The 25,831-nt window shown below is 36.8% G+C and overlaps 1 protein-coding gene across 1 annotated transcript in view; it reads left to right on the top strand.

Annotated features, from left to right (window-relative positions):
* LOC121022406 (receptor-type tyrosine-protein phosphatase C-like) overlaps window positions 1-25,828 on the top strand; it is a gene marked incomplete at its 3' end in the record, with an annotated part of 102,830 nt that extends 77,002 nt beyond the window's left edge. Inside the window, exons 12-18 of the mRNA XM_040463483.1 lie at window positions 5,782-5,901; window positions 6,283-6,441; window positions 8,319-8,530; window positions 13,798-13,858; window positions 22,216-22,324; window positions 23,035-23,069; window positions 25,715-25,828. Of these exons, the coding sequence (XP_040319417.1) occupies window positions 5,782-5,901; window positions 6,283-6,441; window positions 8,319-8,530; window positions 13,798-13,858; window positions 22,216-22,324; window positions 23,035-23,069; window positions 25,715-25,828 (810 nt within the window). The remainder of the gene's footprint in view (window positions 1-5,781; window positions 5,902-6,282; window positions 6,442-8,318; window positions 8,531-13,797; window positions 13,859-22,215; window positions 22,325-23,034; window positions 23,070-25,714) is intronic.
* Window positions 25,829-25,831: the final 3 nt, after the last annotated feature.

The following is a 25,831-nucleotide window of genomic DNA, read 5'->3' as shown; positions in this document are numbered from 1 at the left end:
ATCCATTTTGAGTTTATTTTTGTGAATGGTGTGAGAAAGTGGTCTAGTTTCAACCTTCTGCATGTTGCTGTCCAGTTCTCCCAGCACCATTTGTTAAAGAGACTGTCTTTTTTCCATTGGATGTTCTTTCCTGCTTTGTCAAAGATTAGTTGGCCAAGAAACTACATTCTTTTTTTTTTTTTTAATTTTTTTTTTAACGTTTATTTATTTTGGGGACAGAGAGAGACAGAGCATGAACGGGGGAGGGGCAGAGAGAGAGGGAGACACAGAATCGGAAACAGGCTCCAGGCTCTGAGCCATCAGCCCAGAGCCCGACGCGGGGCTCGAACTCCCGGACCACGAGATTGTGACCTGGCTGAAGTCGGACGCTTAACCGACTGCGCCACCCAGGCGCCCCTAAGAAGCTACATTCTTAAAAACAAGACAAAAGACTTTGTTAATTCACCTACTACATGACCCACCCACTTAAAGTATATAATTCAGTGTTTTTTTAAATATATTAAGAGTTGTGCAATCATCATCAGAATCAACTTTAGAACATTTTCGTCACACCAAAAAGAAACCCCGTATCTATTAGCAGGCTGTTCTCATTTCTCTCCTGCTTTCCACACCTACGCAGTTACCAATCAACTTTCTGCTTCAATGGATTTTCCTATTCTGGATATTTCATATAAATGGAATTGTATAATATACTGTCTTTAGTGACTGGCTTCTTTCACTTAGCATAATGTTTTCAGGGTGCTTCCATGTTGCAAAATGTATCAATGTTTCAGTTTTTGTTTTTTTTTTTTTTTTAATTTTTTTAACGTTTATTTATTTTTGAGACAGAGAGAGACAGAGCATGAACGGGGGAGGGTCAGAGAGAGGGAGACACAGAATCCGAAGCAGGCTCCAGGCTCTGAGCTGTCAGCACAGAGCCCGACGCGGGGCTCAAACTCACAAATTGCAAGATCATGACCTGAGCTGAAGTCGGCCGCCCAACCGACTGAGCCACCCAGGCGCCCCTCAGTTTATTTTTTTATTGCCTGATAATAGTCCATCGTATGGATATACCTTATTTTGTTTGTTCATACGTTGATTAGTTTTTTCCACTTTTTTGGCCATTATGAATAATGCTGCTATGAACATTCATTTACGAGTTTTGTGTATACATATGTTTTCATTACTCTTGTATTCATACCTAGTATTAGAATGTGGGGATCATGTTTTGCATTTTGAAGAACAGCCAATCTGTTTTCCAAACTGGCTGCATCATTTTGTTTGTTTGTTTGTTTGTTTGTTTATAGTAATGTGAAATTGATTGTCAAATTGGTTTCCATACAACACCCAGTGCTCCTCCCAACAGGTGCCCTCCTCCATGCCCATCATCCACCCTTCCTTCCCTCCCACCCCCCATCAACCCTCAGTTTATTCTCAGTTTTTAAGAGCCTCTTGTGGTTTGGCTCCCTCCCTCTCTAACTGTTTTTTTTTTTTCCCCCTTCCCCTCCCCCATGGTCTTGTGTTAAGTTTCTCAGGATCCACATAAGAGTGGAAACATATGGTATCTGTCTTTCTCTGTATGACTTATTTCACTTAGCATAACACTCTCCAGTTCCATCCACGTTGCTACAAAAGGCCACATTTCATTCTTTCTCATTGCCACGTAGTATTCCATTGTGTATATAAACCACAATTTCTTTATCCATTCATCAGTTGATGGACATTTAAGCTCTTTCCATAATTTGGCTATTGTTGAAAGTGCTGCTATAAACATTGGGGTACAAGTGCCCCTATGCATCAGCACTCCTGTATCCCTGGGGTAAATTCCTAGCAGTGCTATTGCTGGGTCATAGGGTAGATGTATTTTTAATTTTTTGAGGAACCTCCACACCGTTTTCCAGAGCGGCTGCACCAGTTTGCATTCCCACCAACAGTGCAAGAGGGTTCCCGTTTCTCCACACCCTCGCCAGCATCTATAGTCTCCTGATTTGTTCATTTTGGCACTCTGGCGTGAGGTGGTATCTGAGTGTGGTTTTGGTTTGTATTTCCCTCAAAGTGGCTGCATCACTTTACATTCCCCGTACAGAATGCATGGGGGTTCTAACTTACTACATCTTCACCAACACTTGTTATTGTCTGTGTTTTTTATTATAGTCATCTCAATGCGTGTGAAGTAGTACCTCATTGTGATTTGGATGATGACTAATAATTTTGAGCATGGCTTTCAGGTGTTTTTTGGCCATTTGTATATCTTTTATCTATTCAAAGCCTTTGCCCACTTAGAAAAATCTTTATTGAGTTAGAAGAGTTTTTTTTATATATTCTAGACCCAAGTGTCTTGTCAGATATATCATTTGCAAATATCTTTTTCCATCCTGTGAATTGTCATTTTATTTTGTTGATAACTTTTGAAATTGATAATACTTTAATTTTGATGAAGTCAAACTTATCAATTTTTACTCCTTTGCTTATGCTTTTGGTGTCACATTAAAAACCCATTGCCATGGGGCGCCTGGGTGGCTCAGTCGGTTAAGCGTCCGACTTTAGCTCAGGTCACGATCTCATGGTCCGTGAGTTCGAGCCCCGCGTCGGGCTCTGGGCTGATGGCTCAGAGCCTGGAGCCTGCTTCCGATTCTGTGTCTCCCTCTCTCTCTGCCCCTCCCCCGTTCATGCTCTGTCTCTCTCTGTCTCAAAAATAAATAAACATTAAAAAAAATTATTAAAAAAAACCCATTGCCAAATCCAAAGCCATAAAGAATTATTCCTATGTTCTCTTCTAATAATTTGATAATTTTCTCTACTAAATTTTACACTATAGATCCATTTTGAGTTAATATTTGTATATGATGTGAGGTCAGAGTTTGATTTAATTCTTTTGATGCAGTCATTCTCTTGTTCTAGCACCATTTTCTAGAAAGACCATCTTTTCCCCAGTGAAAAGTCTTGCCACCATCGTCAAAAATTAATCATAATAAGGAGCTTATTTCTGGCCTCTCAGCTCTATTCTGTTGATCTACATACCTATTTTTATGCTAGGATCACTGTTGGTTACTGCTGCTTGATAGGTTTTGAAATCAGAAAGTATGATTCCTTCAGCTTTGTTCTTCAAAATTATTTTGAGCATTCAACTTTCCATGGAATTCCATATGAATTTTAGGATCAACTTGTCAATTTCTACAAAGAAGCCTAACTGGATTTTTTTTTTAAAGAGAGAGAGAAAGAGCACGTGACTGGGGAAGTGGCGTGGAGGAGAGATAGAGAGACTTAAGCAGGCTCCACACTCAGCATGGAGCCTGATGCAGGCCCCACATCCCTGGGATAGTGACCTGAGCTAAAATCAAGAGTTGGATACTCAAACGACAGAGCCACCCAGGCTGAAGCCAGTTAGGATTCTGATAGGGGTTGCAATGAACCTGTAAAAATCACTTTGGGGAGTAATATCATCTCAACAATGTTAGCCTTCCAGTCCATGAATACGGGATGTCTTCCCATTTATTTGTTTTCCTAAATTTATTAAACAAATTTTTTTTGTAGTTTTTAGTCAACAAGTTTTGTACTTCTTTTATTAAATTTATTTTCAGTTTTAAATTTATTACCGATTCTATGGTAGTATTTTCTTAATTTCATTTTCAGATTGGTTATTGCCAGTATACAGGCATACAATTAATTCTCTGTATTGATCTTGTAGTCAGCCACATTACTGAACTTGTTTGTTAATGACAATCTTATAGAATTTTTGATAGAACATACTAAAGTTATTCTAATAACTTTCCAAATTTCATATGGAAGGAGTTAGCTAAGGACTAAGGGAACTGCCTAAAACTGCCTTCCAAAAACCCTCCAAAACAAAATCACAAGAAGAAAAATAAAATTACATTAAAACTATGTCCCCAGCATACCCAGAAAAATTTAATACTTTTTGAATATTAAGTACTAAAATCTTTGCAATTCTTATAAATCAATGTAACAAAATAGAAATCCTAGGGGTGGAAATACATATATTTTTGTAAAAGTATAAAGGCAATTCAGTGGGGGAAAGGCTATTTTTTTTCAATAAATGATCCAGGTATCCCTATAGAAGAAAAGATAAACATTCAGTCTTTACCTCTCAATAAAAATAAAAATTAACTCAGTGATTTACAGGCCTAAACACTGAGATTAGAACTATAAAATGTCTAGACAAAGACATTAGAAAGTCTTTGCTACTTTAGTGTAGGAAAAGGTTTCTTAAGACACATAAAACAAGAATTTTGTAAATTTAAAAATTAGACTTCATCAAAATTGACTGTTCTCTTCAAATAAAGCCATTAAGGAAATAAAAAAAAAATCAAGCCAAACATTAAGGAAAATATCCACAATTAATTTTCAACAAAAGAAGTTTCTCCAGAATGTATCGGGAACTCTCCCAAATACAAAATAAGAAATCAAGTAACCAAATTAAAAATAGGCAAATATTTTGAACATTTGCTTCAAAAAAGAAGATATGCAAATGGTCAATAAGCATATATAAAGATGCTCAATGTCATTAGCCAACCAGGAAATGAAAATTTAAACAACTATGAGTGGCACCTGGGTGGTTCTGTAGGTTAAGTGTCTGACTTTGGCTCAGGTCATGATCTCCAGCTTGTGAGTTCGAGCCCCCCCCTCCCCCCGCACGTCAGGCTCTTGTGCTGACAGCTGGGAGCCTGGAGCTTGCTTCTGATTCTGTGTCTCTGTCTCTCTCTGCCCCTCCCCTGCTCACACTCTGTCTCTCTCTCTCAAAAATAAATAAACATTAAAAAAAATTAAACAAACAACTATGAGAGGATGATGACATTACACACCCGCTAAAATGGCTAACGTCAAAATAACCAACAATACTATTTGTGAATGTAAAGTAATAACTCAGAAACTTTAAGTATTTATCAAAGAGAAAAAAAAAACAACAACAACATCTCTACAGAAAGACTCCTACACAAAGATTCATAGCAGATTCACTCCTAGTAGCCAAAAGTCTGGCAACAGTCCCAATGTCCCATCAACACTTAAACGAATAGATAAAATGTGGTGGATCCTTACAATGGAATACTACTCATGAAGTAAAAGAACTAACTACTGACACATGCAACAACATAATTGAATATCTAGAACATTATATTGAGTGCAGTATGATAGACATACAAAAGTACTATTTGATTTTATCTATGTGAAGTGGGTGAAGAAACAAATTGAATCTATAGTAACAGAGAAAAGGGGCTTGGGGTTGGGCAAAGAGGCTGAGTTGCCTGGGAAGTGACACAGAAGAAATTTGGGGGGATGATAGAGATGTTCTAGAGCTTGATTATGGTGATGGTTATGTAGACGCATATGCTTGTCAGAAGTCATAATTTTACCTCAAATTGGTGTGTTTTAATGTAAATTACACCTCATAAATTGATTTAAGCATTTATTACGTTCTTCATCTCAAGTTGGAAGTTTCCAAATAATGACAGTTAAGTTTATCAGTACTACCAATGACAGATTTTCAGCACAGTGAAATCTAGGAATTCCAAGGTAGATGAACAATAATACTATATCTGAGAGGAAGAGGATATTCACAGATATTTTAGGTCAGTGGAATACTTGGGCTCCATAGTGCCACTGTAGAGTGACATTTCCTATGTTAAGCGACCTCTAAAGCAAATTTAATGAGACTAGATGTCTTTCTTTTAATTTCATAATTAACTCATAATTAAAATGTGACTTAATAATCATAATTATACAAAGGATGTTTTTCCACGTATTATTTGTCATATTTCATATTTCATTCTTATTTTGTAACAGGTCCAAAAGCACCTCCAAATATTACATGCAAGCCTATAAGCTCAACAGAAGGAAGGATCACCTGGGAAAGCCCTGAAGATTATTTTGATAATTATGTTCTTTGTTCGCTGCATGCTTCAGGTAATTTGTGTAAGATTTAATTCCATGTCAGGAAAGATGATGAATCAAGAAGTGGGAAGCGCTAGCAATGTGGATTGAACTAGTGAGCAACAACAGAAATACGATGCCTTGTTATTTGGTACAATCTTTACACTCTAAATTCAATCTTTATTCTCTAAAGCCTGGAGAAAGAAACCCTCAGGAAGATAATCCTCATTATTGTCCTCCAAATATTATATGAGTTGCACAGTTTGAACTCCTTATTCAGGCCCACAAAGAAGCAAAAAAATGCCTAATCCCTCAGAGTCAGCTCAAAATGATTTAATGTAGACAGCAAGTTAAATATGTGGCAATCTTGAGTTTTAATGACTTAAATGTTTCCTTTTTTTTTTTTTTCTTGAGGAGAAAACTGCAAAGCTCTGGGTAAAGAGGAGACCGAACATAATTTGCAAAATTTGAAACCTTATACAAAGTACAGTGTGTCATTAAAGGCTTCCACCATGGGAAAAGTACAACGTGATGGACCTGCTGTGACATGTGAATTTGAAACACTTGCAGATAGTAAGTTATAAGCCTTAATACTTCTTTCTGTGAATGGCAAGAAACAAGGTATGAACTTTTTTTTCTTTTTCCATTCTTTTTTTTTTTAATGTTATTTATTTTTGAGAGAGACAGAGACAGAATGTGAGTGGGTTAGTGGGTTAGGGGCAGAGAGAGAGGGAGACACAGAGTCCGAAGCAGGCTCCAGGCTCTGAGCTGTCAGCACAGAGCCCCATGCGGGGCTCGAACTCACAAGCTGCGAGATTATGACCTGAGCCGAAGTCAGACGTTCAACCAACTGAGCCACCCAGGCACCCCAGTATGAACTTTTTAGTATACAATCCGTCTTTCTTTATGCTTCATTGGGGAAACACATTGACCTGGCACATTTATTAACATCTAGGGTTTATAATAATTTAAAATACAATAATGTTCTAAACTGTTATCCTGGGTTCTCTGTATTCTTCATAGACCATCACAGATTTGTAAGAATGAAGCTTGAGGCCATATTAACTGGAACAATTTTAAGATTTCAGACAATTTAAGTACCTAACCAACATAGATAAAAATGCATTGTCTATTGTTTTCTTTATTATCTAGAACTAGTAACTGCCAATGAGACACCTAATAACATCTCACCCACAAAGCATTCACTTGCTGACCTCTACTTACCCGCTTACCTTATAAAATACAGTAACTTATTGGCATTGTCTTCTCTTTGTTACAGCGAACTACTTGTTTTATTTTATGGCACATTTTTCCATTTGAAGTTTCCTTTCAAAGACATTTTCCTGTTGCTACCTGTATGATGTCTCCATAGTTTCCAGGCCTAAAGCTAGATCTATCTCCGTGGTGAATGTTAACTCCATTAAGTCAGGAAAGAAGAAACACCCCTGTGTAAGGCAGTATCTGTAGCTCCAGAGACCTTAGCTGGCACCAAGTTCATGAAGAAAAATTGTCTTATTCAGGGATGGATGTAGACTGCTCTTCATGAAATTTAATGTAATTTAGATTCCGGTTTTAAAAGTCCAGATCCTTGAGCTTTATGCTTTTGCTATTTTCCTAAATTTCTGTGAAGTCATAGCAAACAAAGATAATTTGTGTCTCCTCCTAAAGAATGCAGCCAGGTAGGTAGTTACTAGGATAATGTAAGCACCTCAAGAGCGGAGGAGCTGGGGGCGCCTGGCTGGCTCAGACAGTAGAGCATACAACTCTTGATCTCAGGGTTACCAGTTCAAGCCTCATGTTGGATGTAGAGATTATTTAAAAATAAAATCTTAAAAAAAAAAAAAAAGAACCGAAGAGCTCTACTGTATGTAGGCCTTCAGAATCCCTCTATCATCCACTCTTCTCCCCCTGCACCTTTCTTCCCCTCTTCTCTACCCCCTCTTTCCTTCTATTTTCTAATCGTGTATACTCTCCTTAGGAGATGGCACGAAGTCCCATGACTTCAAGTATAACACATATGCTAATATTCATTGAAAGACTGGGGGGTTTATTTTTAGATGTTTTGGTACAGTTTCTTGATGCATGTACTATTATAGCTTCTTCATCCCGAATCTCCAAATTATGCTGAAAATAATTTATATTGGGGGTGCCTGGGTGGCTCAGTTCGTTGGGCGACCGACTTCAGTTCAGGTCATGATCTCCCGGTTTATGAGTTTGAGACCCACGTTATTCTCTGTGCTGACAGCTCAGAGCCTGGACCCTGCTTCAGATTCTGTGTCTCCCTCTCTCTCTGCCCACCCCTACTCATGCTCTGTTTCTGTCTCTCAAAAATGAATAAACATTAAAAATTTTTTAAAATAATAATTTATAATGTACACAAATATTGCCAACTGATTTAAATATGCATGTACAAAGTGATTAAAGTAACAAATATTCCTTCGTTTTGATAGAGCCAACCAACGTCAGGCACTTACTTGCTTCTCGGATATCAGATAATAGTATTCTTGTGAAGTGTGATCCTCCTTCGGACTTTAAAGGCCCCAATAATGGATCCTACCATCTGGAAGTCAAAACTGGAGATGCCTTTGTTAAAAATGAGTCACAAATATTTTGCCACTTCTCTGTACTATATCTTCAATATTCAACAAAATACGAATTTAAGGTAAGATAATTTCTATCCTCAACTGTAGTACTAATGTACATTATACTGATTATTACACCATACTTCAATAATACTAAGACCAATTGATGCTCACATGAGCTTTAGAAACTCTTCGTCTAATGAAATCATACTTTAAAGTCTTAAGTGGTTGACTCCGAACTTCTTATCCCCAGCTCTAAGAACAATGGTTTCAAGCAAATATTTTGTTGGAGTGTTTTTCACCTTTAATGTAATTTACTCATAGCAAAATTATTGTGCCTGTGTCAAGAAGCACAACATTTTATACACAATAAATTAATTTAAATTTATGCACAATAGATTATTACTTTGCAAAATGTTTTATTTACCTTGACTTTTAATCTTTACTAACATGACTTTTTTTTTTCCAACGTTTATTTATTTTGGGGACTAACATGACTTTTTAAATTGCAAAATATTTTACAGGTGCACTGAGGTTAGAAAATAGTAGAAATAAATATTAGGAAATACCAGTAAACATGGAGAATTAAAAAAAAACTCATCTACAAGCTTACCATCTACTGATCATATTTTATGAGTGTGTTTCTGAAATGGAAAAACTCAGTCTTGGCCCTGGTTGTAGGGAAAAACCGTAGTTCCGTCTTTTCTTGTGTGTTCTTTTCTGTGAGTCTCCTGTACAGTTCATGTGCAGCGCCACCCTTCTGATGCTTCTGGTCGCCAATTTGTGTGGAGGTTTTCCTTCACATCAAGCAAGTCTTTGTGGCACCAGCTGGGTATCCTGCAATTTAATTCAAATCTGACACTATCTACCTGGAGATAGTGGCAGATTCCACAGGTTAGGGATTCAGTCCCACAAGACTGTTCCACCCCACTTCAGCTCTAACTGCCAGTAGTTGATCCCTAGGTTACTCTCAACTTCTGTCTGACTTGGCTATAAATCAGGGGTTCCTATGGCCCTCTCCTCAGGCTTAGTTGCTTGTTAGTGTGGCTCACAGAACTCTGGGAAACACTTATTTACGTTTACCAGTTTATTGAAATATGTGATAAAGGATACAGAGGAACAGTCAGATGAAGAGATACATAGGGTGATGTCTGAGAAGGTCCCAAGTACAGGAGCTTCTGTCCCCATCAAGTTGGGATACATCACCTTCATGATATGGATGTGTTCACCAACCTGATAGCCCCCAAGCCACCTTCTTTGGGGTATTTTAAGGAGGCTTCATCATGTAGGTGTGACCAATCATTAATCATTTTCAGCCCTTCTACCTTCTCAAGAGAATGGGGGACTGGGGTGAAAATTCCAAGCTTCTAATCATAGCTTTGGCTTTCTAATGACTAGTCCTCATCCAGGAGCCATCCAGGAGCCCACCCGGTCACCTGATTAGAATGAAAAACACTCCTATTACCAGGGAAATTATAAGGGTTTCAGGAGTTCTGTGCCAGGAACCGAGGGCAGAAACCAATATATATTTGCCATTATCTCACAACTTTCATAATATTATAATGTGCATTTACATATATTCATCATATATATTATCAACATTCTGAACACATAGTTTAGTAACCTACATTTTTCATATATCACTACAACATGAACTTTTTCCATGTTAAATATTTCACTACATTGCAATTTTTAATGGTTGCCTAAGATTCTATTATATGGCTTTTTAACATTCTACTAACTATACTTGTTTTCATCTGTTATAAACAACAATCAATTAGCACACTTACTGGTAAATAGCACAATTTTTGAATGTGTCTTTAATGATTTCTATTTAAATAAATTCCTGGAAATAAAGGTATTGGGTCAAAAGGAATTTACTTGTATTTTAAGAATTTTTGTGATAATTTTTTTTCCCTGTAAGTTACCAAATTACCCTTCCCATACAGTCTATTAAATAATTGCTTTGGAGAATCTCACCAACATTGGGCATGGCCTTCTTTTTCTTTGATGTTGAGTAGGTGAGATATGGTATTGACATCTCTTTTTGTTTGAATGGCTTTCTTTATTTTCTGTCGAAGGTAACTACAGTTTTTGTTGTTGCTGCTCCCTTGTCCAGTTTTATTTGGGGAAGTTTTTGGATATTAATGATATTAAACTCTTTGTCATATAAGTTGCAAGTTTTGTTTCCAGCTTGTAGTTTGCTTTTTAACTTTATTTATAACACTTTAAATCATACACAATTTTTCCTTTTATTTTTATTCAGTCAGATCTATCAGTTTTATTTCTGATTTAATGGAAATTTCAACAGTCAATAGTTGACTATTCAAAATAATGTTGACAATTGACCTTATACCCTTTATAACTTAAAGAAATGTTTATATGTACATATGTTTATATACAAAAACATATGTATTTATAAATATATAACCTTTCTTGTTTGTTTAATCAGACATAGGTTGGACTTTTTCCTGTGTTTTTATTGTACTATATTAGATGATGCCATGGTTGTGATGACATGATATGATTTGTTCATATGGTGAATTATAGTGATAGGTTTTGTAAGGATAAACCATGTCACGTTCCAAGAAAAAAAGTCTTGCTCTGTCACTGTGTATTATTCTTTGAAAGCATTATTGAATTCAAAGGCTTTTTTTAAGTCTTTATGAATAGACATTCATAAATGAAACCCTTCAATAAGTGGGTAGAGATGACGGGCACAGGCATTTGTATAGGTGTGGGCATGAATCATTCTTAGTATACTTTGCTATAAAAGTTGTGCTAACCTGATAAATAGCACATTTTCTTGTTTCTTTGCCTTTTTATAACCTTAAATAGTATAGGAATGATTTGTTCTCTGAAAATTTTTTTTAATCCTCTTAACACAGAGGAATCCTCTCAGAGCCATTTTTTTTTTCAATATTATTGTTCTTTTCAGACATTTTACACTTTGTGGATTTATATTTTTCCCATAATCCATATAAAAGTAATATTTTGTTATTACATATCATGTACATTATACTTCATCTCCCATTACTTTTCCAGCACCCATTAAGTTCCATTTATTTTCAGTTTCTCAAATGCACCTAGAATTTGCTCTCCATAGGTACTTTACCTTATGTTCTTCTCTCTTTCTAGAATTTTCTTCTCCCATTCATCAATATAAGTTATTCTGGAAAAATATAGGTAAACATATTAAAATACAACATTCAGGGGCGCCTGGGTGGCTCAGTTGGTTAAGCGTCCGACTTCAGTTCAGGTCACGATCTCACGGTCCGTGAGTTCGAGCCCCGCGTCGGGCTCTGGGCTGATGGCTCAGAGCCTGGAGCCTGCTTCCGATTCTGTGTCTCCCTCTCTCTCTGCCCGTTCCCCGTTCACGCTCTATCTCTCTCTGTCTCAAAAATAAATAAACGTTAAAAAAAATTTTAAAAATACAACATTCAAATTCAAAGTAGTAGATTATTACTTAGTTACTCATTCTTTTCCCCAGCCTTCAAAAGATTGTCTCTTGTTTTCTTCATTGCATGTACCATAATTCATTTTCATGTTTCTTTCTGTCTCCACTACAACATTTATGCCATCACGAGGGATCAATCATTTTAGCTTTATTCATCATTGTGATCTCTGGTTAACAGATTCATAAAGTAATTTTTATCATTGCTCCATTTATTACTTTTCTTTTTGTAGATTTATTTTTATGTTCTTCTGCTAATTTGGGATTGAAAGCATTTTTGGTCCATTTCTTTATTTTTTTATTATTTAAAAAAAACAACAAAAAAAGAAAAAATTAAACTATGAATTGTCCTTTGGTAAAATTTGACTGTATCCCATGCTTGTGTTATTATTAATTTTTCTTTTTTTTAATTTATTAAAAATTTTTTTTACATTTATTTATTTTTGAGAGACAGAGTGAGACAGAGTGAGAGTGGGGAAGAGGCAGAGAGAGAGGGAGACAGAGAATCTGAAGCAGGCTCCAGACTCTGAGCTGTCAGCACAGAGCCTGACGTGGGGCTTGAACCCACAAACTGTGAAATCATGACCTGAGCCAAAGTCGGATGCTTAACGGACTGAGCCACCCAGGAGCCCCTATTATTATTAATTTTTCAATGACTGACATAAAATTTAACAAGTGGATTTTTAGAGTAGAATGTTCTGATTATATTTCCCAAGAATTTATATTGCAGTTGGAAAGAATTTCTAATTTATCTGTTTTTTAAAGAGCTAGTGTTTCTAGCTTTTAAAAGATAATTCGCTTTTATAATTTCTACTATTTTTAAACATTTATTTATTTTTGAGAGTGAGAAAGAGAATGTGTGCAAGCAGGGGAGGGACAGAGAGAGGGGGACAGAGGATGCTAAGCTCTCAAAAGAGAGCCTGATGCGGGCTCGAACTCACAAACCACGAGATCATGACCTGAGCCAAAGTCAGACGCTTAACCAACTGAACCACCCAGAAGTCCTACAATTTCTATTTTTTGGAATTAATAGAGTATTTTTTACAGTTAAATGTATAATGAATATTTACAAATATTCTGTGAGTACTGAGGAAATTATATATCTTCCAAAGGGTAAAAACTTAGATATATATTGTAGATATATACTGTCCAAATGTATCATGTTTATCTTTTAATGATATTATTCAGATTTGTTTTTACCTTTTTTTTTTTTTTTTTTTTTTTTTTTTCCAAAGCCTGTTACTGCTCTGTTATTCTTTTCAGTTTCCCTTGTATAACTAAATTGTTTTGGCTTTATTTGTATTCAATATTATGAGACACAGGGAGTTTTGCTAGTTAGGTTAATACTGTAGATTTTACCCTGTATCACTTGGGGGTATCAATCCTTATAACTTTAACCCTTGTGAACTAAATATCAATTTATTATAAACACTGTGATTGTCATATTGTTTCTATTTGCTTTTACCAATTGTATGTTCATTTTGTGTGTAACTTTTATAAACAGTACATGGTAGTTTCCCTTTTAAATAAAATGTATAGATATTAACTTATCAATAGGGAATTTTAACTTTAAGCTTTGAAGAATTTGATGTGTTGGAGTTTATTCCTTCAGTTTCACTTACTCTTGCCGATTATACTATTATTATTGTTGTTGTTGTTGTTGCCAAATAAGCTAAGATTTCTTTATGGCTTTTTCACTGTTAAATATTTTCTTTGAAAAACTATTTGATAATAAGACATTGACATAATCTTGAGGTTTCTATTTTTAAATTAACTTTAACCTGTATATTTTAAATTAAAATAGACACCATTGTATGAGAAATAATGTATGTGTTGCATTATGATAGATAAATTCACGTTAGAAAACTATTTTGTTTTATTACTGGAATTCAGGTCTATTACAACAACGGACACCATAATGGAACTCCAGAATCTGTTTTTCATTCAACATCTTGTAAGTCATTTTGTGGCTCTTTATTATATTATATTAAAATATATATTAACATTACAAACCTTTATTATTTTACATTCATGCTTATATTTAATTATTAAATGTTTATATATTTCCTATCAAGGTAATATTTTATGTTTTCTGAAAAAAAGCATATGTAGGTGAATAAAACAATATTGTTTTATTTTTAATTTTTTATTTGAATGTAGTTGACACAAATACTACATTAGTTTCAGCTGTACAATGGAGTGATTTGACTTCTCTTCATTTATCCTATGCTCACCACAAGTGTTCCTACCATCTGTGACCATATAACACTATTACAATATTGTTGGCTATATTCTTTCTGCTGTGCCTTTTATTCCTGTGACTTACTCATCCCATAACTGGCAGCTTGTATCTCCCACTCCTCTTCACCCATTTTGCCCCCCCGCCCCACCTGTCTTCTTTCTGGTAACCATTAATCCGTCCCCTGTAAATTACAGTATTTTAAATTCAATTAAAAGATTCCATTATTAAAGGAGGTAGATTTCATAAAACAATTTGTAAGAGGATATATCTGTATAGACTTAAATTATGAGTATGTTTATGACATTTTTCATGACTGCTAACAAAACACGTTTGTTTTGTGTACCGTTTTGGAGACTTACCTATTTTGTCTTATTCTGTCCCTCAAAGTTGAGCTTGGTAGAGGCAGGCATTAGATACAAATCTGTCCTGATTTACCTAATTACAGCTAAGATAAAAATCGCTTAATAACAACATGGCTATTTAATTTTTTATCATTGCTATTTTAAATATTTTGATCAAAATAAAGTTGCAGATAGAAAAAAATCACTTAAACTTAAATGTTGTTATAACAATGACAATAACAGCTGTGTGTCACAACTCCCCACTCATTGTCCTGCTCACCAAGACAGCCACTTTTCACCATTTCTGTTTTCAGTTCTTCTTATGGTTATCTCTATAGGGGTAAAGAATATTAGCTGCTCCTCTTTCTAGAGTTAGTAACATTGCCCATGGATTTCATCCTATGGAGGGAGAAGGCAGTACACTGTTTTAAGTTTCTCAGCTTGTTCACCATCTGTATGTTTGTAAATTAAATTAAATGATATAAATTTCTGTGTTGTGTTATCAACTGTAGACAGTTTCTTTTACTTTTTTTTAATGTTTATTTTTGAGAGAGAGAGAGAGGGAGCGGGAGGGGCGGAGAGAGAGGGAGACACAGAATCTGAAGCAGGCTCCAGGCTTGAGCTATCAGGACAGAGCCCAATGCAGGGCTTGAACCCATGAACCATGAAATCATGACCGGAGCTGAAGTCAAGCGCTTAACTGATGGAGCCACCTGGGCGCCCCAACTCTAGACAGTTTCTGATGCTATCATTGCAATGTCTCAGTCTTACTCTCTTACACACACATGCATGTGTGCAAGCACTAATGCCTTATTTCCCAAAGTCTCTGAAAAGAGGAAAGATATAAAAGTTCATGTTCCAAACTGTTGTCCCAGGTCCCATGTAAAGTTTCCATTCTTCCTGCTCTGATTTATTAAATAAAAGCTTCTAATACTAAATGCCCACCAAATTCAACCAGATAGCTTTGATTTTATTTACATATAAATACTTTTCTTTTATAATTCCTTACAATAAAAACAACTCCATTGAATTGTTGTTGTTTTTTTTTTTTTCTGCATATGCAGATAACTTCTAGCTGCAGCACCTACTCTTGGGAGCAATAGACTCAACTGGACGTTTCACAGTCACTCACATTTTACTAGGCCAGATGTGATACCATTTCATTCAAGGAGACACAGAACAGAAAACACAGTGTGCCAGCAAGGGGGGGGGGGGGGTAGCGATAGTGGTCACAGTGCCCATGGAAGCCCTGGAACTGTTCTTTGACCCTCCCAGAGGCAAGTGAGATGTGAGAGAATTGGGTCACACGTGTGGGTGTGCTAGCTGCCCTTGCTTAGAAGCCCCCTGTTAAGAAAGGAATCGGTATCTCTTAGAATAGCTCCTTGGGAGTAGCTTCCAGACATGCCACAGGGATTGTGCCCAAAAATGAGATGTGCCCTGGGTTACTCCACTCAGGGAGACCGAAAACTGGGGCTTGCACCAGGACAGTGTGGTTCACACATAAATCTTCCTGTCCAGGTACAGTTGAGCAACCAGGGATCATTTTCGTCATTGGCAACATTGCCTAGAAAGGCAGCTAACATTCCGCTTTTATCAGATTTCCATGTCCGTGGAGCTAGAGTGTTATCCCACGGTCCCTTCCTCACCAAGCAGAAAAAGTTTTATTGACTCTTCACTCACGATGGCATCTTTGTAATAGATAAATGACAGAATGAGGTTTTAATAGTAATGTCTTCACCAGGAGAAGTCATGGGTTGTGACTTGCCAAGAATGCACCTCCTAGAAAAGTTTTGCTGAGCTTCCCTGGCATAAGACTTCATTAGCCACACGTTGACAATGTTCCCGAAAGAGCTCCTGGGGCCCTTTCTTCCTGTACTGATTTGGACTACCTAGGTGTACAGCTTAGCTACTGTGGTAAAATTTTCCTTCATTAGTTTCCTGTTTCAGAATTGCTACATCTGAATCTCATTTGTTAAAAAAAAAAATTACTGGTATATATTCTCTAGTGTAAGAAGAAAATATTCTAATTCTGGCACACATAAAAATGCAATGCTTTAATTCTACTCTGGCACTTGATCCATAGGTTGACCTGGCATAGAATTCTGAGTTTAAAAACTTAGTATTGAAAAAGTATTTCTGTTTCGTTCTCCTGCATCCAGTATTACTTTCTAATGCCATCCTGTTTCTCGTTCTTTTTCTGTATTCTCATATCTTTTTTCTCTTTGGGACTTTTAGGCTTTCCTCTTTATTCTTTGTCTTGCACGAGTCTTTTCTCGTATCCTATTGGCTTTTGTGACCTGGAAACATATCTCTGAGAAATTTTTTTTCATTCCACTTTTTTTTTTTTTTCCTGTAGCCCTTCTGGAGCTCCTGTTAGTCCCATTTTGGAACTCCTAAGTCAAATTATTATTTTGGAACCCCCCTTTATTGTTGAGGATTTCTTTGACAATTCGGTTCTTATCAGCAGTTTGATCAAAGTTACAGGGAGACCATAGAAAAGGTTGATTAGAAGTTCTATGGCCCTAATCAAAAAGAATGAAATCTTGCCATTTGCAACTATGTGGATGGACCTGGAGGGTATTATGCTAAGTGAAATTGGTCAGTCAGAGAAACACAAAAATCATATGGCTTCACTCATGTGAGGACTTTAAGAGACAAAACAGATGAACATAAGGGAAGGGAAACAAAAATCATATAAAAACAAGGAGAGGGACAAAAACATAAGAGACTCTTAAGTATGGAGAACAAACACTGGAGAGGTTGTGGGAGGGGGGATGGGCTAAATGGGTAAGGTTCATTAAGGAATCTACCCGTGAAATCATTGTTGCACTATATGCTAACTAACTTGAATGTAAATTTAAAAAATAAATAATAAATTATTTAAAAAAGTTCTGTAGCCCTTACAGGGACTGTTGACTGAGGAGATTTCTTGTAATATTTATGATTTGTTTTCTCCAGTGCCATTTATTATCTCTGGAAATTAATCAATGTAATACTTCTTGTAGTAGTGTTACAGTGTAGGGGAATGGTTCTCCCCATAGTAGGGCAGAGGGACAGGTGTTCAACCATTTCATAGGCAGACATTGACTTTGCCCTCCTAATCTCAGTCCTGGGCCACATCCCTGCTCTGTTCTGAGCCGATTTTACCTTGAGTCTCTTAACCTTTTCCTTTCAATTTTCTCAGAGAATAAACTTCTGTCTCCTCCCTGGAGTGTCTTTTCAAAGGGTGTTTGGTTTCTCTGTAAATAGACATTCAACTGTACCATTTTTGGTCCTATGATTCATTTCCACTGTCTATGTGCCTCCAAATTTGAGACTCAGGCATTCTGGGTAACTGGTATGGATCTTATGCACTGTGCTATTTTGGTGCTGGCTTTCTCTCCTTTGTTTTCTACCTTCCAAAACTTGCTGAAATCTCTCTAACTCTAATTTCCCTTCTCCCATTCTTTCTGGCATTATGGATCTATGCCACTGTCAGGTCTTTAATATTAGCAGAATTCCTGGAAAGAAGGGAGAGAGACGTGTTCTTAGGTCATGATATATATCTGAAGTCTTGGTTGTTTTATCATTAATAAGTTTATCAAGGCAAGTCTGAAGCTACTTAATGTTTCTGTAGAATGGACCCTAATTAATTGCTGTGGAATGAAACGCTTACTATAGTCATTTGGGGCAGTTTCTTGCAAAATCTCAGTTCAAGATGTCCTATTTTTCTAGTAACATGCTTTCATTTTAGTAATTTCCTTGAGGTGGATGAGTTTAGATGATTGTTCCTCTGATGAGGTTTTTATCCACAAATTCTGGAAACAATCATGTCGATCAATATATATACCAGTAATCACAGGTTTATTGATAATTTTAGTGAAAAGAATTTGAGAAAAACACGTTGGGTCATTTTGGGAGTCTATTGCAATAAGAACTTCTCTAAAATATTCAATACAACCCATGTATCCTCACAAGATCCTTTTAAATAAAATAAAATCATTCCCATTTTATAGACGAGGAAATTTTAACTTAGATAATTCAATCAATTTATTTTTTGTTTCCAGTAAAGAAGTGGTGGAGCCAGAATTCAAACTCAGGTCCAACATCTGCCAGTCTCTATTTGAAATTAATTTATTCTTACTATTAAGAATTTCCAGTTATAGACATTTTGAACATGAGACACACGGTCTCTGGCAGCTATCTGTTTAGCTGGGTCATTTCCATCTTTCAGGTTATAGAAAGTCTCATGCTCAAGGCCACTCCTGAACGTGTAGAAAATAGGTTCCCCTTACTTTTTTTCCACCTACTCACTCTTTCATAAATCTAAGGAAAATACATTATTATTTTATTTGTTGGTTTACCTGTTTAGCATTTGTTTCCCCCCAAAAGAATGAAAATTTCTTTAGAACTGGTAACTTCTCACGCCTTATATTCTGCTGTATCCTTAGAGACTATCCCAGTGTAGCACTTCTCAGTAAGTATGGGGTGAATGAGGGGTACCAATGAATTAATGTAACGACAGATGCTTTAACAGATAAACCTCCAAATCCCAGTGACTTAACAGAATTGAAATTTATTTCTTACCGTATACCAATTGGTAGGTGTTTGTGTGCGTGTAGGTGGTGGGGTTCTGTTCTACATATTCATTCAAAACTCTAGGCTGACATAGGGTTTCCATTTTTCATATATAGCTTCTAATTTTGCTATGGTTGCCAACATCCATCCGGCAACCCGGAGAAGAGAGTGTGTAACATCTTTCCAGAGGGTGTAAGCGCCAGGCCTGGAACTAACATATCTCACTTCTACCTTTATCTCAGTCACATGGCAACACTGAACAGCAAGTAAAGCTGATTCACAAGGAAAAGAAAACAGGTGGATTCAGCATTAGCCAATCTCTGCCACAAGAAAGAAAGGAGGACTGATTAAATACCCAGCATACCCAGTCTTCTCAGTCTTACCAAACTGCTTCAAATGTATTATTCCTGTATTGTTTTAAAAACATGATTTAGGGGGCACCTGCGTGGCTCAGTCAGTTGGGTGTCTGGCTTCGGCTCAGGTCATGATCTCACAGTTTGTGAGTTCAAGCCCCCCGTTGATCTCTGTGCTGACAGCTCAGAGCCTGGAGCCTGCTTCAGATTCTGTGTCTCCCTCTCTCTCTCTGCCCTCCCATGCTCGTGCTCTTTCTCTGTCTCTCAAAAATAAATAAACTTTAAAAAGTTAAAAAAAAAAAAAACCATGATTTAGTATGATTGAATTTCAATTTCCTCATCTAAAATAGTAAGAACATCATTTCCTTTCCTATCTCCATTAGCCAGAGCAAACCATAGTAGCAATATATAACACTGGTGCACCACTCCACATCCCTTTGGTGTCCTCCAATCCCTCCATATACAATGTAAACTCATAATCAATCATTATGATCACCCTTGAAATTATTCTTGAATCCCTTGATCCCATCAATCGCCCAATTCCCACATCCAACAGCTTTCTTTTCTCTCTCCTGCATCATTATTTCCCTTCTGTGCTAGATAAGTCTAATCAGTATGCAATTGTTGAAAACAAACAGCAACCACAATATTTCTTTTGACACTATTTCCTCTTCAGCCACCCCTTTATTTCATCTCCATACCCCCTACCTCCCAACAGTAAAGCTTCTATGAAGAGATTTGTATTTTGACTGTCTCTGGTTCTTTTCCTATTTTTCTCTTGGGCCTGCCTATTCCACTGAATCGCTCTTGTCAAATCCAACAATGCCCTCTCTGATAGTACATCAAAAGGTCAATTCTCAGTCCTCATTGAATTTGACTTATCAACACCATTCGTCATAGTTGATTACCCCCTCCTGCTTGAAAGACTTCCTTTTGAATTGGCTTCCTGGACACGCTTTTAATTTTCTTCTATTTCACTTGTTAGTCTCCTTTCCTGGTTCTATCTTTCCTCTCCAAACTTTTAATATTAGAGTGTCCGAGGACTTAGTCTTGGGATTTCTTTCCTTTCTATCTAATTTTAATTTCCTGGTGAATTATTCAATCTTCTACCTTTAACAGCTCCATGATGAAAACTTTCAAATTTATGTCCAGTCCCAGACCCTTTCTTGCAAGATTTATGGTACAAGAGTTCCACATTTGCATGTTCAGGCTTCCTATTTGGCATCTCCACTTGGGTGTCTAATTATTTTTCAAATTCACAAATCCAAAAGTGAGCTCCTGCTCTCCACTGCACCCACAGTCTTCCTGATGTCCATTAACTATAACTTCATGTAACTATTTCTACTCACTCTAGAGCCACCAACCTGGTATGAAACCACTGTCATATTTTGCCTGGATTATGGCATTCTCAACGAGTAGTCCTAAAAACCTGTAAAATGTGTAGTCAGAATATCTCACTTCTCTGCTCAAAATCCTGCAGGTGCTGCCTGTGTAACAAAAAAGCTAATGTATCATTAAAATGGCTTCCAGGCCCTACAAATCTGGCCCTTGCCTCTCCCCTCTCTGCGTCATACTCTTACGTGGCAGCTCCTGTTGCTACCCTTCACTGGCTCCACTCCAGCCACATTGGCATTCTGGCTATTCCTTGGACATGCCGGCCATGCTCCTACCTGTGGGTTCTTGCCCTACCCTTCCTTTGCCTCAAACAGGCAGCCTCCAGATATCTACTTAGCTAACTCTCTCACCTGCTCACAGTCTTTATCATCTTCTAACCTACGTTACCATCTGCTTATTTATTATGTGCACTGTTAAGTGTCTGTCGTGTCAGTAGGTCATTTCCATGAGGACACGGATCCTTGTTTTGTTCTCCGAGATATCTTATGTAACTAAATCAGTGTTTGGCATACAGTAGGACTCAAAACTTTTTTTTTTTTTTCCGAATAGTGAGTAATTAGTCCTTGTATGTCCAAGACACCGTGCCAAGTGTTTATTGTAAATCAATTCATTTAACCTCATTTTTGGAATTAGGGAATGGAGTCACAAACATAATGAAGATTCTAGCCAAGGCCCCACCTAGGAAGTGGTACAGCTAGGGTTGGAACCGAAGCAGTCTAGCTCCCAAGTGAGGCCCTGGTTTCACTGCATTCCTCTCTGCCCTTTCATTGTATATGAAAAGTAGGAGATACTCCCCCAGGGCAAAGGATGTTTCCAGTACACTGTCTTTTCTCTGTCCTTCTCCAGAAGAGGGTATGATTTCCCATTAAACCCTGGTGAACATTTACATCAGGATAAGTAATCCTAACAGTAGAACGAAACAATTTTGTCCCTCGGTTAATTGATTTTGTACCTCAATGGTAAGAAAGTTTATCTGTGTGGGACAGAAGCCTTTGTGATCTTTGTGGGAGGCTATCTACTTATGCACATAAAGTTACACCAAATGAGTTTCTCTCTGAGATCTATAATAACTAGACTCCCTCTCTAATCCCTGCCAAATGGAGTGACTGAAAGAAAGAGAATTAAGTCTAAATGATAGTATCGCATAAAAGAATAGTATTTTGTGGAAGGAGAGTTTCTCTTCTGTATTCTAATTGCTTTCTTAAAATATAAGATGTTTTTATTTGTTTTGAATAATATGGGCAAAATACACAATATCAGGAATTTATTGTGTTTGGTCTCATTCTAAAAAATTTATTTGTTTGAAAGCCTCAAAAGACATGGACATAATAAAAATGAAAGTATGTTAAAGGTGATTATTCAAAGAGCCCAGCAATGTATTTGACATAATAATCTCCTTTCATGTGTTATGTTTCATTTCTAGATAATTCTAAAGCATTGATTGCATTTCTGGTATTTCTGATCATTGTGACATTCTTAGCCCTGCTTTTCGTTCTCTACAAAATCTATGACCTGCGCAACAGAAGATCCAGGTAAGAGTTGATTTCAAAATTAAAAATAGTAGTAATAATGATGAAAACATCTATCTATGAGGCAAGTTTAGAGCCAGTTACGTATAGAATGAGAATTAGCATTAAGTCCAGTTCATCAGTGAACTTTTGATCAAAAACTTCGCAACGTCTTGTTGGTTTGTAGTAAATAGTAACATTTTCTACAGTAATACTGTTATAGATTTTTTTTAATGATAACAAAGGAAGAGAATAGGTATTTATCCTTTTAGTTAAAAGTGGGTCAAAGGGATGTAGAAATGATAGAGGCAAAAAGAAAAGAAAGCAGTATCTACGGAAGTATATGTATTTCTTTGGGCCAGGAACAACCATATTTTATGAAAAACAAGAATTTTAAAATAAAATAATTTAGCCACTTACCTGAGTTTAGCAGACAACCCTTGGCTGGTTTCTTCCTTCCTTCCTTTTTCTTTTTTTCCCTCCATTCTCCTCCATCTCCTCTCCTCCCCTTCATTCTTTCCTCTTTGCCCTGCTAAGCTCCTTCCTTCCTCATCCCCTCCCCCCTCCCTTCCCTTCCTTCTCCTGTCTCCCCTTCTCTTGTCCTTTCTTCTTTCTTTATCCTTCCTGCTTCCATTCCCTCCTTCCTTCAATACATTCATTAAATGTAAATCGAATCCCAGTTGAATTCTATGTTTCTTAAAAAATATAGACACTTACGTTTCTTATTTTCACAGTGATATAGATGAACAGCAGGAACTTGTTGAAAGGGGTAAGTATACCAGTTTTTTACTGATGAATATCCTCCTCATATTTGAATCTATTCGTTTTAAATAAGAATTCAACATTTTTTATCTAACCTAGACTTCCTCTGTTGATACAATGAAGAAACTTAGGTTCACTTATCTATTTATTCAGTTAGTAAGTACTATGAATTTCCAAGTATATGGCAAGTATTGTGCCGGAGCTGAATACATGGTAGTGATAGGCCACAGACCCTGCTCTTAAAGGGTTGAAAATCTAATAGAGGAAGGCAGAAGTATCAGCAAATATGACAACAACTTGGTAAATGCCATAGTGGTTGAATGTGTATGCTTCTAGAGAAAGATAGAAGATAGAAGCTTGTGAGTGGGAAAGGCAGGCATCTGAGTCACCTAAGATTGTGGGGAGACATTAGACCAACAAATAAGGGAGTACAAGAGTAGACAAAAAGTCACATAGAGATAGAGGTAGTAAGTGTGCTCAAGTCTCTCTGCAAAGGTTAAAAGGTGGGATGGTGGCTGTTTCGACATAAGGCCCATTTTAAGGACATGACAAAAAAATGCAATTTGACTTAAGAGAGGAAAAGAAATTCCATTTCCTCCCCTTCTTTTTCAACCTGTACATTATTTCTTTCATTTTTTAAATGTGATTTTGAGGGGCGCCTGGGTGGTGCAGTCGGTTAAGCGTCCGACTTCAGCCAGGTCACGATCTCGCGGTCCGTGAGTTCGAGCCCCGCGTCGGGCTCTGGGCTGATGGCTCAGAGCCTGGAGCCTGTTTCCGATTCTGTGTCTCCCTCTCTCTCTGCCCCTCCCCCGTTCATGCTCTGTCTCTCTCTGTCCCAAAAAAAATAAATAAACGTTAAAAAAAAATAAAAATAAATGTGATTTTGATCCATTAAAGGGGATAGAGGTAAAGATTGAAACTGTTTACAATAAATAAAATGATCTGTCTCCTCATAGTCAACACAGGAGAAATTTAAGAACTCTTCTGTCTTGTTTTAACTTATCTCTGAAAGCTTTCCCTCTGCAAGAGCAGGTACCAAATCAGTAAACAAAAGCTTTAGTGTTGGTTCTTTGGAACCTCTCATTGACTTTATTTTCCATTGCAAAATCTATCACTACTGGATATTGCATTATATATTTTATTTGTTAACTATCCTCCCGTGACTAGAATGTAAGCTAGGGATGCGAAAGTAAGGAGATTTTTTTTCCCCCTCATTTCACTGCTCTATCCTGAGTATCTATGTGAGTATATGGAATTCAATAAATGTCAATGAATGCATAGATGAATGAGATGAAATGTTCTGAGGATTAGTTTTGAAAGCCTGAGGGAAGAATGAAGAGCACAAGAGTAACAAGTACCTGAGCAGAGAAGGGGAGACAATTTCAAGGTGTCAGGGCAGACTAGGGAGGGTCAAAGAAGCATTTTATCTCCAAGTTCACTCTAATTGTCCATTGGCATGCATTAGAACTTACCCAAACCCTCTAAAACCTCAAAGGTGGCCTTGAGTTCAGAACGAATGAATACCAGAGGTTCCCAACAACCCAAAGAAGTGACCGTACATGGCCAATTTGATAGCTGTATTTGGACGGAAATTTCTGCAGACACTAAGACAAATGTGCAACCTTAATGGACATTGTCTTGCATCATAGGAGAAACACAGTTTTTACATGAGTGGCAGTTTATATTCGCTTAATTTTCTGAAACTTTGCTTTTCAGGAGCCATATACAATTGTAGCTCTTTATGGTTAATATGTATTCTTACTCCTTAGTAAGTTATTAAGCAAGCATACCATATAAAGTGCTTCGTACTCTGGAGGCCTAACACATGAACACAACTTGTTCATAGCCTAGTATAAAGGGATTAGCAAATTAAGCTGAGTCTTGAGTATAAGGATATTAATCATATTCTCTTACTTGTCTGTTTACAAAATTTCATAACTTAAAAATGGAAATAATGAAAAGAAAAAATAATAACTATGATATAGAAAAATAAGTATGGTAATTGTTATATTATGTTATGTGTTCAAACCTTAGTTTTAGTCAATGAAACACTAATAAGAGTGTCAGATTTTTTTTTTTAACAAGCAAAGTTGCATGCTTTTATTTTATTTCGGAAGACTAATTTGCAGCAGTTCAAAAGACAAATCAGTATGGGGAAAAACTAGAGACAAGGAGAGGACTTGGGAAGATGTACTTACATGGATGAGGAGGCCTGCCTGCACCTGACCACTGGCAGAGGGATGGAAAGTACCCAGTCATCTACTGGATATGGAGAGGGAGGGAGAAATCTATAACTGTGGAAGTTTCTGTCTTAAATTAATTTGTGAATGGTGATCTTGTTTACTGAGATTTGAAATACTGGAGTAAAGGAAAAATGATTTTTATTTTGGGCATTTTGACTTTGATGTACATGTGGGATAACCCTTTGGAAAATCTGGGAGATTGAAAGGTTAAAATAAAGCCCAGAGGAGGGCTGGAGTACCACATTTAGAAGTCATAGGTGAATCTTTGTATGTGACTGAGACTTTCCAGGTAGTATGTGTGAGAAGGGAAGAAGCAAAGGATTAGTCCAAGCAATGAATTTAATGAAATTTGTATGAACACTTGAGAGATGGACATAACCCTAGTCATGAATCCTTAATATGTTTAAAGATGATGAAAAGCAACTGATGAGTGTGGAGCCAATCCATGCAGATATTTTGTTGGAAACTTATAAGAGGAAGATTGCTGATGAAGGAAGACTGTTTCTGGCTGAATTTCAGGTGTGTG

The sequence above is a fragment of the Herpailurus yagouaroundi genome, unplaced genomic scaffold (genome assembly GCF_014898765.1).
Source record: "Herpailurus yagouaroundi ecotype Mexico unplaced genomic scaffold, PumYag 403, whole genome shotgun sequence".
NCBI lineage: Eukaryota > Metazoa > Chordata > Mammalia > Carnivora > Felidae > Herpailurus > Herpailurus yagouaroundi.
The sequence above is the reverse complement of the archived record's forward strand: the minus strand, read 5'-3'. Positions and strand labels throughout refer to the sequence as shown.